At 41.8% G+C, this 16,378-nt stretch overlaps 2 protein-coding genes across 5 annotated transcripts in view; one reads left to right on the top strand and one right to left on the bottom strand.

Moving 5' to 3' along the window:
* Window positions 1-16,378, bottom strand: part of pkig (protein kinase (cAMP-dependent, catalytic) inhibitor gamma) — a 34,108-nt gene that overhangs the window by 5,130 nt on the left and 12,600 nt on the right. For 2 of the 4 annotated variants that reach the window (XM_085146275.1, XM_085146277.1), the window contains exon 2: window positions 392-573. In XM_085146275.1, the coding sequence (XP_085002401.1) occupies window positions 392-545 (154 nt within the window). In that variant the 5' untranslated portion in view covers window positions 546-573. The other 2 variants (XM_085146276.1, XM_085146278.1) reach the window with 2 other exon arrangements.
* On the top strand, window positions 8,571-12,349 carry LOC146494219 (uncharacterized). The gene is made up of 3 exons (XM_085146273.1): window positions 8,571-10,703; window positions 10,841-11,092; window positions 11,689-12,349. The coding sequence occupies exons 1-3, from the start codon at window positions 10,574-10,576 to the stop codon at window positions 11,796-11,798; spliced, it is 492 nt and encodes a 163-aa protein (XP_085002399.1). The 5' UTR covers window positions 8,571-10,573; the 3' UTR covers window positions 11,799-12,349.

Raw genomic sequence — 16,378 nt, 5'->3', positions numbered from 1 at the left:
CCTCCGGTTTCATATGCAAAAAAAATTATTGCGCTAGCTTACGTGGTTGCAGTGCTACCGGGATTTAAAAATAGTTGCGCAAAACGGAGCGTGTCCTCTCCGACCGGCTTTAAAGGGTTAATGTTGTCAAACAAATAAATAAATAGATTAATCTTGCTAAACAACTGATATCTATGTAGCGTTAACAACTGGCTAAGGCTCCACAAACAAATGAGCAATGCCAAAGTCATGTCCATCTTTTACATACAGTCTTTGGATTTTATACTGTCGGCCAGTCTAAAATCTTGCCAAGCAAATTCTTTGTTTATAATATGCAAAACTATATGCTTATTTTCTCTGATTTGCTTTCACACTGTATAACACACATTCATTCTGATGTGGCTTTACTGACCTGCAGCCTTCAGGTCCATCTCTGCCATGTCTTTGGTAAGTTCACTGGTGCTGGTCACTACTGACCCCTCCCCTGAGATGTCGGGCACTGCGTTCCTGCGGCCTGTGCGATCACAGTTGATGAAGTCTGAATACGACGTCTCCACATCCATCATCTGCCCATGACCAGCGCTCTCATTACACCTGCCAGAGGGAGGAGGGGGTGTCAGACGGCTATGGAAGTGTTGCAAGAAGCAAATAAATCACTGTGTTGTCTCCTTTCAAAGCCGTGGGTGTGCTTTTTTCACTTTATCCTGTGCATTTCTACTTCGGTATAGCCAACAAGACATGTAAAATACTGGTAAGTAAGTGAAAAATCACTAAGAATAACCAAAACGGAGAAAAAAGCAGCTACTTAGAAACAATTCTACAGTGGAGGGATCACCAAGAGGAAATTAATAAACAGATTAATGAAGGTGTTCGTAATTGCAATTTCTATTTTGGTATACAATTAATGACACTCTTAACATCTGTGCTAATTGGTCATCCTAATTACACTGGGGAAAGGGGCTCTCACTAACAGTTGGGCCTGTCGACTAGAGTTAATTAAACGTACTTACAAAAGAAAAAAGAAAGAAAAGGGTGAAAGCTTGAGAGAGTGCCAGTCAATGTGGAAAACAAGGGTAAAAACCTAAAGTCATTAAGAAAAAAACCAGCAGGGATGTGGCCAGAAAGAGTCCCAGCAAAACAAAACAAACAAAAGATAATCAAGCCCCCATTAGCTTTTTATTCCTCTTCTGCTTCCTGTTCTCACTCCATACTTAACTAGGTCATGGACACCGCCAACCACTAAAACACTACAGCGTCAGTATTCCTCAGAGACAAGAACAATAATAATACTGCTCCAGAAAAGAAAGTGATAGAAAAGATAAGAAAGTAGTCCTCTGATGCAAACATGGGGCCACGGAAACCCAGAGACTGCCTGCAAATGCCATCACAGCTGCTGCTCTCCTACAGCTTTATTCCCTGAAGGTCCCCCCACAGGCTAGCACAGAGAGCACAGACCTCTCTGCTCTGTATGTGCAGCATACATGTCTAAATCTACAGACTTTAACTCTCCGTTAAAGCATTGTTAAGTCACAACTGAAGAGCTAAACAGCAAAGCCATGAATCTTTAACAGACTTGAGGGCGAGATGAGGAGTGAGAGGGGAATAAAAATGAGCTGGCAGACGCAGAAACGACACGCTGACCTGGGGCCAGTCTGTTCCCAAACTCTTTCACTCACATTCCTTTCATATCGTTCAAAGGGTCCCGCAATTGTTCTCTTTTCTTTTACAGTGCGTGTGCACCATGCCAAAAAGGAAGCACCCAGGGTCGTTCACTGAGAGGTCAGTAGCAGCTGCAGATGTAGGCAATGCTGACTGGGAAATCTGCAGTGAAGGGCAGGCTGTAAGCCCCCGTAGGTAAGAGCAGTACCTCTGAAAATGTCACTGAGTTCTGGACTACTGGCATTTCCCTGAGTGCTTCTACCAAACACAAGAGCCACTCTGTATTCACGACAGCAGATGGTGGTGTGATCCTCTGAACGATTGTCATCTAGATAGCCGAGCTATACAGTCAGTAGTGATTAAAAATCTCAGTGGGAGACCAGTGTCTCACAGGTTCATTAGTACACCTAAAGTACCACCTTTTCCTGGAGCGCGAACAATCGAGGCTTTCATTAACCGCCAATTAATCTTGATATTAGCAGGAAAACATCTGTGAAATTTCTGATTTTTCTTTTCAGCACGTTCAATCCCACACCTTTATTTCTGGATTACACTGAACAAAGACACAAAGAGATATTATACTAGTGCTAATCAATCACGCACAATAAAGAAAAAAGTGGATAACATAATCTAGTAGCAATGTAATGTTCTGATGGAAAACTTCAGGTCCAGGAATTCCCTTTAAAGTGGACTATTATGCTACTTCAATCTTTTCTTGGACTTTACTAAAGAAACATTGTATCGCACGATCACCTTGATGCAACACATCACCTCATCCAATGTTTGAAGCTGTTGAGGCCCATCCCCCTTCACTTTCAGGATACTTCCTTCTGATTGGATACCCCTCACAAACAGAAGGTCTGAACAACACATGGGCGGGGTCTTTCACCTTGCTTTATCATGTTACGGCTAGCCTATGAAATAGCCTGACCTTTTTCTATATGCGTGTTTAGGAAGGTGGTTTTAATCTTGTGGTAAATTTGTGTAAGTGACATAATATTCAAACCTATCCTGAGATTGTAGTTTATTGGGTAAAGGTGCACAACTGGGCACATGTTGTACTGTGTAGTTAACCCCGTTTAAAAATGAAATAAGTTTAATTGTTGAAATTGAATTGCTTAACAAAGTAGCAGTGTTTCCAGTTTTATAGAGCATGAACTGAATATCTTCTTGGTTTTGAATGCTGACTGGAAAAAAAGGAAGACAAATTACAGGGAGAGGAATTTTGAAGGAAAATTCCCACTTCCTTCAATGGAGCAAACACCCTACACAATAGAGGCATAATGACAATGCAAAATGAAAACACAGGGCACAGCTCCAAAAGCTATCACCAAGAGCTGTTAGTAGCTAATAAAATCAAGGGACACTAATTTACTGTAAACTCTTTATTGTTACAGCTACTTAAGAGAATGTTTGTTATTCCGATGAATATTCCAAGACGATGTGTGAAAAATATATGCGTGCTAGCTTGTTTTGTTGTAAACTCAGGGCAAAACGGCTTGCGTGGATCTGACATAATTAACAAAATACTCAGAGCCAAGAAGCACTCTGTCTCATAACCACCCATCCATTTTCTTAACCGTTTATCCAATTCAGATTCACGGGAGAGTATTCCAGCTGTCAGCTGTCTCATAAGCTCCCCATAAAAATGCAAATTGTTGTTCTTAAAATGTGATTAAACCAACATGTTATAATACATCAGGAGTGATATTCTGGACTGTTGAGCAGATGCACCAAAGCAAACATGAGACAATCTAGCCTCTCATCTAATCGTCTGCAAAAAGAAAGAAAAGAAAAGCTAATAGACAAACCAGCATATCAGGTTCTTTAAATTGTAGTTGTTGCTCTATGAAGACAACAATTTCACATCACATTATAAAACAATCACTCAAGCATGCTCCTAATGAGCGCAACTTCTACACAGAATGAAAGATTTTAATGGGAGATCTATCGAACAAACAGCGAACACTGACTGTGTGTTCAGTGCAGCAACGACTAAACTTGTGCGGTTTGTTATGTTTGCCTGTTGTTATATGGCTTATGGAAGTCTCATTTAATTGCCATTTGTTTGTTTAATTAGTTGCCTCCCTTGCACATGTGGATCAAATCCTACCATGAGATTATTAACAGGTTTCCATGGAGGGATGACGATGATGATGATGGTGATGATGCCTTCTGCTCTTCAGCTGGTGTTTACACTCTTCTGTGCCTGACTGTCTGGTCTCAGCTGTGATGGAAGCGGTTTAATGGTGGTGCATCTCACTCGTTACCGATATCCACACAACCAACTGCGATGATGAACTTGTTTTTGTGGCGCTGGTTCGACTGACTGAAGCAGTGGAGCTTGCGGCTGTTGTTCACATGACGCACTTTGTATAATGCAAATGGATATGGAAAGTTACTAAGGTGCAAGGTATTGTATAAAAAATAAATACATCTTAAAAAAAGAACATCAAGAACCTTTCTTCTAAAAGTAGTTAACTTCAGGTCTTGTTTGATTGCTTGCATGCAACCAACCTACTTTAAAGGCGATGCCTTCAAAGTGCTCAATCATGACCCCAAAACAAAAGCATGTTCATCCTAAACTTATAATAAATGCCAATCAGCAGCAAACCTTCATGTTTACAAAGTTGAAACTAGCAACTGTTTGGCATTTTTGCCTGATACATGAAAAGTCCAGAAGATAAGCAGACCTGCCCCTTATATCTAGATGGCCTTTTAAAGATACACTGTACAGTACGCTTAACAAATCCACCTTCCACACAGATTTGATTCATCCCCCGCTTTCATGTGGAAATGTCAACAGTACTAAATTCCAGGAATTATGACTTATGGTGCTCTTAAAGTGCATGTCCTAGTTTGATTAAAAAGGCGCCTTTATGCGAAAACCCAGGGCAAGTACACAGAGGGAAACTCTACACTGCTGCAGCTGGAAACACTGCCACCAGACAAATGTCACAGGTGTGTGTGTATATACACTTGAGACAATATAACAACTCAACACTCCAAGGGAAATCGCCACATCCCAGCTCACGAGCTGAACTCCTCACTTTCCCCTTCTTTTTCCTGCTCTGCATTGTATGTGTCAACAGTTTCTGATGTAGGCAATCACTTTCAGGGAAGCACGCCAATTCAAATTCATATTCCTGCAGTATTATCCCACACACAATACACTGTAGCCTATTGTGAATGAAAGCAAATGCTGAAGAAAACATGTACAACAGCAACATCAACTGTATACAGAGAGGGTTCTGACAGGTTTAAACATGAACGGTGACCACACCGGGTGAGGTAACATGTAACCGGAGAGGTTGGGGCATGTAGGTATTGGAAACAAAAGCCTTTGAGATCACTATGGGAATATGAGTCAGCACAGTTACTTATGCTGGGCCCATTAGAGAGGCGAGCTCACTTCAGTCCCAGCGGAGCCTTTTAAGCCTGATTTGTGTGTAATAAGCTTGTATTATCTGCAATAACCCACACAAAGACCAACTTCTTTGCTGATTCTGACATCCATTAGGGCCTGTCCAACTTCAACTCAGTCAACTAGTTTTTGAAAAGTCCTTGAGTAGGCAAAAACTCTCCATATCACAGTCATCTGCCTCATCTTAAAATTGGCCTGTTTCTGGTGGTTTAGAGTTAATAAAATCCAAACAAATGAATCATGTTAACAAGAATTGTTTGACTAAACAGCTGGTTGACTGACAGAAAATGTATTTGCAATCTAGCAACGTTTAACAGAGGAATACGTTCAACTGTTTTTGTGAGAATTAGATGCTTTTATTTTACTGTAAAACAGTAAAATTAATGTTTTGGGGTTTCGACTGCTCGCTGGACACGTCAGGGTGTACAAAGACATCGAAATGATCTTTCTGTGTGTATTTGTTTAACCCTCCAACAAACGAAGATTAATCTTGGAAATAATTACCCAAACGAAAGCTACAACAGAGAACTCAATAATTATTATATTAACAACACAATGCCAGTCTGAGCTTCCCAGATGCCTGCGAGAAGACTTCATTTTATCTAAAACACAACAATATTCAGTTTACTGTGATTATAAGTCAATTAAAGAAGCCAATCCTTCTAATGTAGAAGCTGAGTCTGTTCAAACTGCTTTAAATATATAGCATTTCAATTTCTGCCAGTTTGTCACTTTTCCACATTTATAAAGAACCACAAACATCTTCTTGATTTGAATCTTTACTAGCTTGCAGTTCCACATACTAAAACTTTTTATGTTTTATTTACGTACAAACAGGTGACACGGAATTAACGTCAAGCTGTCTCTCTTACCAAAGTAATCAGAGTTGCTTCATCTCCTCTCAGGTCCCTGCACGCAGACACAAAGTATTTAAGACAAACGCTCCAGAATCGGTTCACCCTCCAGTGCAGAGCGTTGCACTCTGAGAGCACCATAACACTAGTGTGCTCAGCTCTTTGCCCTCCTGCTCGCCGCCTCTCAGCCCCCTTGAAATGTGGTCTGGGCACTGTCTATTCACATGATGTCAGCAGCTGCTTGGTTGACAACAAGCCCACTCCAAACACAAAGGAGCTGTATTTCCTCATCAGGATTAGCATTGTTGTTCCTCCTTGGTCTTCCTCTCATAAATAAATAAATAAAAGCTCTGTCCATTCAACTTCGTGTGCATGTGTGCCCCATATCCTTCCTCTTCTTATAGGACCCAGGCTGGGTGGGAAGACCTAATTTCCCCTGGTGAAGTGACTATTGCAACTTGGCAACCCATTAGCGTTTGCTCTTCAGTAGCCTTTTACTTGTGCACTGGGAAAAACTTTCCCTGCTGAGGAGACAATAAGACGCTGCTGTAAAGAGGTTTTCAGCACCTCTCTCTCTCTCACACCGGCACTAAAATCAGAGGATTACGATTAAGTCACAGTAGAAGCCTCCATCTTCTCTGTCAGACATGCAGAATTATCACTGATAACACTGGATACTCAATGCAATTTTCCATCTCCTCTCCACTGAGCGGAGATACCGAGAATGATCACTGCCACTCTCATATAATTGCCATCCTAAATGAGCGTACTGAGCTCCTACGCCTTAAGGCATTATGAATCAGCTGAGGAACCGGAGATAAGAAGGCTGACCAAGGCTATTAGCATCAGCTACTGTGGAAGAGTCATGAGTGAACTTATGAATAAAACAAAAAGGAGCTGCGTCTTCAGAAAGCTTCAGCCAAATCAAAAATCAATCTCACTCGGACAGATTATCACAGCAGGCAAGCAGAAGAGCAGCTAAGTTGTGGTTCCCCACTTTGTAAGTCTGAGCACTTCAAAGATCAATTCCCAGCATTTGTTACTCAAGAGAGATCAGTGCTGGAGAAAAACACACATATGAATGGCTTTGCTCCAAAATGAGTTATCCACCATTAAAAACGACTCCAACTCCCACACCGACTACCATCATATTCCTCTAAGAAGAGCTACAAATTAAGGATTTTACTCTGAAGCATTTTGCCTGTACAATGACATGAAAAAAGGAAAAGGCGTTTTCGAAAAACGCTTCACAGCACATTGCAAGTAAGGCTGCAACTCCGGATTATTTTCTTGATTAGTCAACTTGTCTGCAGATTCCATCTTCTTCCACTTATCCGATTTAGGGTTACGTTGGGCCTGCAGGATATTACACTTGCAATTGGACAAGAGGTGCACCGTGGACAGATCAGCAGTGTATAGCAGGGCTAACAGACACAGATGACCATTTGTGCTCATATTCACACCTACCTTAGAATCACCAATTCACCTATTACCCTAACATATTGATTTGTGGTATTGTATTTAATTTAAAATCAATTAGATTAGAATTTAAATAAAATTCCCCAAGCATGTTTATTAAACTCAAGTCAGCTATAAGAGTTTTTTTAGACTCTAAAAATACAGTCTGCACATTAGAGAGGCATTCATACAGGAAAGTCAAAGGAGCTTGCAAAGAAAAGCGTCTGGACTTCTTTAAGTTACTTGAAGACGTTTCACATCTCATCCGAGAAGCTTCTTCAGTTCTAAGGTCAAATGGTGGGGAGTCCCAGATATAAACCTAGTGGGAGTGTCCCCCCACAGAGGGACAAAAGGACCCCCTGATGATCCTCTAATCGCCTGAGCCAAGGTGTGGAACTGGGTGTGGGTCCCAATCAAGTAACTTAAAGAAGTCCAGACGCTTTTCTTTGCAAGCTCCTTTGACTACGATGACCTGGATGACTGAGAACCTTCACAGACAAATTCATACAGGAAAGATTCAAAACTTGAATGAGATTTGCACAGACCAGGACTGAAAGGCTCGGTCATCACCGAGCTTCAGTTGAGCATCAGTAATATTGGGGCCTGCCCAAAAACCCAAAGGATACTAATAGATGATGTCCACCCCAGCCACAGTCTGTTGCCTGTCTGGATGTTTCTTTTGTTTGAATGTGAAATTACTGAACTCGTCCACCATACTTAGACTATAACAACTGTATTTTTAAGGATTATCATTTAAGGAGCATTTCTCTTTGTTTTGTATCTTGGACAGGTGACATGTAGAATCTTTAAAGTAATTCTGAAAAAACAAAACACTGAAGTTGTACAGGGTGGGCCATTTATATGGGAATGGTTGGTGATATTAAAGTCCTGTTTGTGGCACATTAGTATATGTGAGGGGGCAAACTCCTCAAGATGGGTGGTGACCATGGTGGCCATTTAGAAGTCGGCCATCTTGATGATTATGAGATGATCATAAGAAAGGTAGTGGATCAGCCCAAAGCTACAAAGGAGGAGCTTGTTAATGATCTGAAGACAGCTAGGACCACAGTCACCAAGAACACCATTGGTAACACACTATGCTATAAAGATAAAAAAATAAAATAAAATTTTTTTTAAAAAAGTCGGCCATCTTGGATACAACTTTTTTTCAATAGGAAGAGGGCCATGTGACACATCACACTTATTGGTAATGTCACAAGAAAAACAATGGTGTCCTTGGTTTCAACGTAACTTTATTCTTTCATGAGTTATTTACACGTTTCTCTTTGTTCACAGCCATTGACATGTTGAAGAGGTTAACACGTGAGGAGCGGATCGAAATTGTGTTGATATCTGGTGAACGCAGTAACCGGGTCATTGCAGCAGATTTCAATGCAAGACACCCTACGAGACCACCCATCTCCCATGCTACAGTTAGCAAACTGCTTGCTAAGTTTCGTGAAACTGGTTCAGTGTTGGATTTGCCAAAATTAGATGCAAGAAACTGTCACTAATGAAGAAACATCAGTGGCTGTCGTAGCTTCATTCAGCAAGAGCCCACGGCGTAGCACTTGAACCCCCTTAGACTTTTATCTTTGGGGTCATCTGAAGGAAATTGTCTATGGTGAGAAGATACGAGATGTGCAGCACCTGAAACTACGGATACTGGATGCCTGTGCTGGCATTTCTCCTGCGGTGTTGCTATCAGTGTGTGAAGAGTGGGCGAAGAGGGTTGCATTGACAATCCAACACAATGGGCAGCACATTGAACACATTTTATAAGTGGTCAGAAACTTGTAAATAACTCATGAAAGAATAAAGTTACGTTGAAACCAAGCACACCATTGTTTTTCTTGTGACATTACCAATAAGTTTAATGTGTCACATGGCCCTCTTCCTATTGAAAAAACAAAAGTTGTATCCAAGATGGCCGACTTCTAAATGGCCACCATGGTCACCACCTATCTTGAGGAGTTTGCCCCCTCACATATACTAATGTGCCACAAACAGGACTTTAATATCACCAACCATTCCCATTTTATTACGGTGTATCCATATAAATGGCCCACCCTGTATTATCCCAAGAGCAAAGCTCAGTAAAAGCGTATGCGAATAAGAGTTGTCCGTTTGTTATGTCTTAAAAAAAATAGAAAAAGAAAGAAAAGAAAAAAAACCTGACCCTATTTGTTTTCAGCAGGAGTCGGATCGACCATTTCTTCCCCTGCCTGAGAAACTTCAAGCTGCACTGGCTTTCAGGGAATTAGAAGGTCAGACTTTCAGCGAGTTACTAAACCAACACAAGTCTTAGTGGTCAGAAAAAAATCAATCAGAAACGTTACAGGCATCCTGTGTGGTTAAGTATGTGTGCACATGAGGTCTCCTTCATTTTGTTCTCCAGGATGCCAGGATCAGTGTTTCAGGTGGGCTGATGGTACGTAATGACTCAACATTCTTCCTTCTTAGTTGTTGAGGTCACAAGACGCCAGCATGTCCACACAACAGATCAGTTAGCTCAGCGATCCCCAACCTTTTTTGCGCCACAGACCGGTTTATGTCCGACAGTATTTTCACGGACCGGCCTTTAAGGTGTCAGGGATAAAAACAACAAAATAAAAACAGTACTAGTACAAAAGAAAGAAGATTTATTTACAGCGCATGGGAAAAGGCCCAGAGAAACCGAGTTAATGCAAAAAAAACAATAAAAAAAATAATGATAAAAACCCTGAAAATCACACCCAAGCCTCAACTCTCGTGGCCCGGTACCAAACGACTCATGGACTGGTACCAGTCCGTGGCCCGGGGGTTGGGGACCGCTGACTTACGGTGTGTTCACACCGAACGCGATGGACGCGAATAGAGCGTCAGGTTTACATGTAAAGTCAATGGAAAAGCGCGATGACGCGCGATTGCGGGTCCCGCGAAAATTCGGAAGCAGATTTGCGTCGCGAAAACGCCAAAACTCGTGAAACGCGCGTCAGTGTAGCGCGTCTGGCGCGTTTGACTCGCGAATAAAACCACGCGCGTGAGTTTTTGTGTTGCATTTTGTGCATACGCGCGTTTCGCGTCTACCGCTCGAGTTGGAAAAATCTGAACTCCAGCGTCAAATCGCGCCGCGACAACCAATCAGGGGCCTGGTGACGTGGCTCTGACCTAGGTCAAAGGGGCAGATCCAGCCAAAGCCCTTCATTCTTCATTCAGTATGGAGGAAAAGCTAATCAGTGCCGTGGCTAATCACCCGGAGCTATACGATGCTAGCTACTACTTTTACCGAGACAGGAATAAAAAGGACCTAGCTTGGAGACACATAAGTGAGGAGATCGGGCAACCTGGTAAGTTCATTCCTTCTTTTTAATTTTCAGACTGACCCGATGAACCCGCGCAAAGCTAGCAAGCCCGCCTACTGTCCCGCTATTTTCCCACTGATGTACAAATACCTTTCCGCTAACAAGATAATGCGTTTATTCAGAGGACATCTGCAGGAGAAAGTGGAAGAGCCTCAGGGACACTTATAATAAGGAGAAGAAGACAGAGAAGGAGAAGAGGAGTGGGTCTGCAGCAGGATCGGGGAGAAAATGGAAGTTCTTCGCGGTCATGGGGTTTCTGGACCCCTTCCTCACCCCGCGGGAGACTAGCGGTAATATGGTGCGGACCGTGGAGAACTTCTCCCCCGAGGACCAGGGACAGCCCGGAGAGGCAGCAGGGGAGTGTCAGTCAGAAGGTATGTTTACATTGAGTTAATGTAGGCAGTTAATTTATGCGTGTTGTCATACAGGAACATATTTTGTTTATTAATAAACAATATACAGTAGTCCCGCTGTTCATCCGTCACTGCCTCGCCTTTTCGCTGATTTTTTTTATTGCACCATACAGCTTTCAACGATGCGCATTGCATTCTGCAGCCCAAATGACAAATCTCCTCCGTGTCGTGTCTCCTGCGCTTGCCAAACTTATCATGTTTGGTTTTGATAACCATCACGTCCAATAGAAAAAAACAGCACAAAAACACTCATAACTATGACCCTCATTCGGAAATAGACACCTGCACCGGGAGCAAAAAAGGCGCACAAAAGTGGCGCCGCAGACGGAGAAAAAGCGCGGCATAATACTTTTACGTTTTAAAATCGACAAAGGTTTGCACTTTGAGAATCAACTTGTGAGAACTGTGACTACTGTTCATGTGCTGCAATAAATGAGAGACCACTGTATATAATAATAAGTATATAAGTATATAATAATATAATATTCTCTATGACTATTGTCTTCAACCTATATTAACATTAATAATAATATTAACATTTAATATTGTCTTCATAGAGTCAAGTAATCATGCAGCAGAGTCCTCAGCTGTCTCTTCTCCTGGCTCTCCAGTCCCTGGTCCCTCAGCTCCTGCTGCTGCACCCACAGGTATGAACATCAAGCACTGACAGCTTTTTACTTGCTTGGATTCCCTTGTGATCACCTTTACTAAATATCTACAACCAATCAGTTTATATCCTGTTTTTTTTTTTCAATTTTGAAAATGAAAATCTAGTAGCAGCCTTCTCATTACTTTGTGTTGTTTTGTGCTGTGTTTTACAGGCCCACAGCGGAGGACAGCTCGAAGGCGGGCGAGGGACGGGTCCCAGGACGGTCCATCTGCGGTGGAGCTGGCCATCCTGGAGTCCCTAAAGAGGCCACGCCCGTCTCCAACTGAACATTTCCTCCTCGGCCTTGTTCCTGCTCTGGAGAGCATGCCGCCTCAGACACGAGAATTCGTGAAATTTCAAATTTATAAATTAGTTTTTGAAAACAGCACAGCTGTGTTAAATTTGGAAACATTGGACCCTAATGATCAGTAGTTTTCTGATGAGGCAGCAGCTCTCCAGGGCAGAAACAACGTTCTTATTTTTCTCCTCCTTCTCCCTGAGGCTCTTCCACTCCAAGCTGGGTCCTTTTTATTCCTGTCTCTCTGTAAATAGTTACATTTCATATATTTATGATAAATGTTTTTGTTAATGAATTTATATTTTTTCAAATAAACATTTATAATGACAAAATGTCTCTGTTCTACTACACAGCAAATATTGGCACCCGACTTGACACAAGTAGAATTTATTTCATATTATACTAATGACAAAACATACTAATACAGTGGGATGCAAAAGTTTGGGCAACATTGTGAAAAGTAATTATTTTCTTGTACAAATCACTGGTTGTCACAATAAAAATAGTCAGTTAAATATCATATAGGAGACACACACAGTGATATTTGAGAAGTGAAATGCAGTTTACAGAAAGTGTGCAATAACTGTTTAAATCAAGCAGGTGCATAAATTGGCAACACAAAAAAAGAGAAATGAAATAAATATTTAGTGTATATCAATGTGTGTGTCTCCTATATGATATATGTAAGTGACATTTTTCATTGTAACAGCGATTCATACAGGAAAATAATGACTATTAATAAGGTTTCCCAAACTTGTGCACCACACTGTATATAGGAACATAGTGAAGACAAGTTACTTAAGAGAGTAAAAATAGGTTAGTTTATTTTGGAGTAGAGCTCCATTTATTAAGAAAAAATTAAAAGGACAGGAACACTCTTTAGAGGTTTGTGGGTGGCTCTTAAAAGAGCCGTTGTGGGGAAGTCACTCGGACTTCAAACAGGTTACTCCTTTGGTTGCCAAGACACAGCTCCCTCCGCCGAGAAGTGAGCCATGAATTTCTCCCTCACCAGGACAGCCTCTCTGGAGGAGTTGTTTGCTGCCATACGACCCAGGCCTTGCAACGGCTCCACCACAGCAGGTGCCCCTCTCTCGTCCACACAGCGCAGAAAATTGTGGAGAACACAAGTTGCCTTCACACACTTCTCCGCTCCGTCTAAATAAAAAGGAGTGAGTATCACTACAAAGGTTAACTCAGTGGTCCTAATGCTACAGTTTGATATCAGCAAACACCGAGCGCATACATTGATATGACACCACAGCCATGCTATCATTCAAACACTGATAACAGCATAAATCGAATTAAATCGGGACTTGATGAGACCTTCTGAGTATCACTAGAAATATTATAAACAGTCGTCTCCGTACCACAGTTTGCTTTCAGTAAAAACCGAGCATTCACTGTTAGCATAGCACATCCACGTTAGCAGTGTATAAATGGATAGTTTAGCATATATTAGCACAGGTATCAATAAAGGACTACCATATTAAATACTTTTACTAACCTCAGGCAGATGGACAGGCGCTCTGCAGGTGGGATTGAGCGCCTGTAGTTGGTGTCTAGGCGGGCGATTCTGGGACCGACGCGGGAAAGCAGGTCCTCTGGCCGAGTGAAAGACGGTGATATCGCTGAAATCGGCCGTCATCCAGGCGCAGCTCCTGGAGCAAATGGTGAAACTCACCAAACTGCTCACGCCTCTGGAGGACCTGATGGACCCAGGTACGGCGAGGGCGTCTTTTACGCCGCTGCTCTGCTCTCCACAGTACATAGAGAAGGGAGACTCTCTCTTCAAGCGCTAACTCGACAGCTGCCATCTTGCAAAGATACCGGTCTGGCACAACTTCCTCCCACATCCCTCCCACATTTCCGGTTCACGCGCGTCAAAATATCATATTTTGAAGCGCGTTGGATTTTTCTTGGACACGCGTTGAGACGCGAATGTGCACGCGTCAAATTAGGGGCGTTTGGGGCGTTTTTGTTCGCGTCCATCGCGTTCGGTGTGAACACACCGTTAGCTGACTTTCCAACAAACATGGTTGACATCATATTGATTGGCCCGATATTGATGTTGTATCCACAAACACATCCAGCAAGAAATATTTCTCACAGTATTGCAATAAAGGAAACGTTAATTTGCTAACTGAAAGGTTGTGAACAGCCACACAACATCCACCTCTCTTACACAGGCTAGTATTACAGGATTTTATAGGGTTATTTTTGTTGTTTTAATCTAAAACACTATATTCTGCCACAGGATCTTTACCCTACAATATAAAGCACCGTGAGTTGGCTGTTGTGATTTGGTGCTATATAAATAAAACTGAATTGAATTGCCTCTCTGGACACATATCTAATCAGTGCTGGTCAGTTCACTTGGTGAGATAAGAAATGGACTTCAGAGTCAGAAGTCACTGTTTGAGTCTCCCTTGCAGCAGTTTTGGGTCTCATTCTGAAACTTGTATGGTTAAACCCTTCGGTTTTCTTAGAAGCCAGTGCCTCGTAGTCACAGAAACATGATCGATCACTGTGTGTGTAAACAATACTTCATTTTATATAGACTAGTTGACTAAACAGAGGAATCGGGGACCTTAAATATTAATTAAATAGTTGAATTCTCCAAACATAAGGGAAAGGTGCTTCCATGCTTCCTTCGCTACAGGATACACTTGAGCGCCACTTGTAAGATGAGCCACAATTCAATGTGACGCACCATTTGACCATTTATGGAAACAAACCAGTGACGATTGACGCAAATCATGTAAATTACTGGTGAGTTTTGCATCTTGTTGTGCAACTTGCTAACATGTAAATACATTTTGAACTTTAACGTATTTGTGTAAACCTACAGTATATGTGAACAACAATGCAGCATTGCTTCGTTTTATTCTGCTTGTTATGAAGTTGTTGCCTTGTGCAAATCTCCTGATGACATCAGAAAAGTTCACTACAAATAAAAATACCGAGCTATACTGAAGTGAAGCGATGCTTCTAATGCAACTTGGTTTGCATTAGTTTTGTCTTTGTTTATGCATTTTCCTCTACCTCTTGTCCTGACCTCATGCCCTTGTCTATTGACGTAAAGGACAAGTGGTTAGGAAAAGATCTGGATGGCAATGTTTTTGGCTGTTTCACTGCAACCTTTGATGCCTTCTGCCATTAGTGACTAACACAGCCTCAGGTTTCTAGTACTGAACAGAGACGAGCCCATTTGCAACCAGAAGCAAAGTTGATTCAAGGGACACAGCACGAGGACATTTATCAGAGCTCCCACTAGAGCAGGGACTTTATTTATCCTCTTTTCATACACAGTCCTCAAGTACATGTGTAAAGTGGAATTCCCTTTCAGCTAGCCATTTTCAGTGTTTTCTGACCACCATTACATCATACTTCATTTCAGATTGTGCACCAAATCCTTACTATTCCTTCACAGTGAGCACACTTTTCATCTCAGAAAAGGCACTAAATCAGTTTCCTAAAATGCTGAGCTATTCTTTTACACATTTATTTATAACGTCATTCTGAGGTAATCACACGCCTTGCATGATTTCCACTTATTTTATCAGACATAAGCCACACTGATTACTGCTGCTCAAAAGGTAACAACTGCTGAAAAGGGAAACCCTTTATATAATGTGCTTTTGCTGAATATGTCTAATTAAAGGAGAAAGATCTCCTCTAACTCGGCATTAAAATGTCAGTGTGCTCACACCAACTTAAATAGATTTTTTTTTTTAATCTACTCAGTTATTTCATCTGCTGAGCAGATGGCAGGGCCACATAATAAACAAGACTAAAGAGACAGACAATACTTCTACTATAGACTGTGTCCTCTTCTGTTAGCACAGCTCACTTAGCAACAGCTGGGGCAATCGATACTCGTTTTAGAGGAGGGGGAGCCGGTGTATCATGCTATCGCTGTGTCAAATGATACCCATCCACAAGAAAACAATGGGATCACATTTGCCTCTCTGGAGGTAAGTAAAGGTTACGTTACCAGAGATATTAAATGTACAACACAGTACTCCAAATAACCTGTAATCAATGAGTATTTCACAGGCAGTAGAGAGAAGCGTCAAGATATATGAGACAGTCTGCTGTAGCAGCATTTTCTGCCTCAGGCTATAGGGATTCCCCTGGTTTGTATTTGTGTGTATGTGTGTGTGTGTCAATAGGATGGGTGTGACTGATTCTCATCAGCCAACCATGATTCATAGCTGAGTCAGGAGCAGGTGCTTCAGCCGGACTGTAAAATGAGGCCATGATTTTGGCCCCCTTTCTAAGCAAGGGGAAAAAATTCTCT

Source organism: Neolamprologus multifasciatus, chromosome 20, assembly GCF_963576455.1.
Source record: "Neolamprologus multifasciatus chromosome 20, fNeoMul1.2, whole genome shotgun sequence".
Lineage (NCBI taxonomy): Eukaryota > Metazoa > Chordata > Actinopteri > Cichliformes > Cichlidae > Neolamprologus > Neolamprologus multifasciatus.
This window is presented reverse-complemented; position numbering and strand designations above follow the sequence as displayed.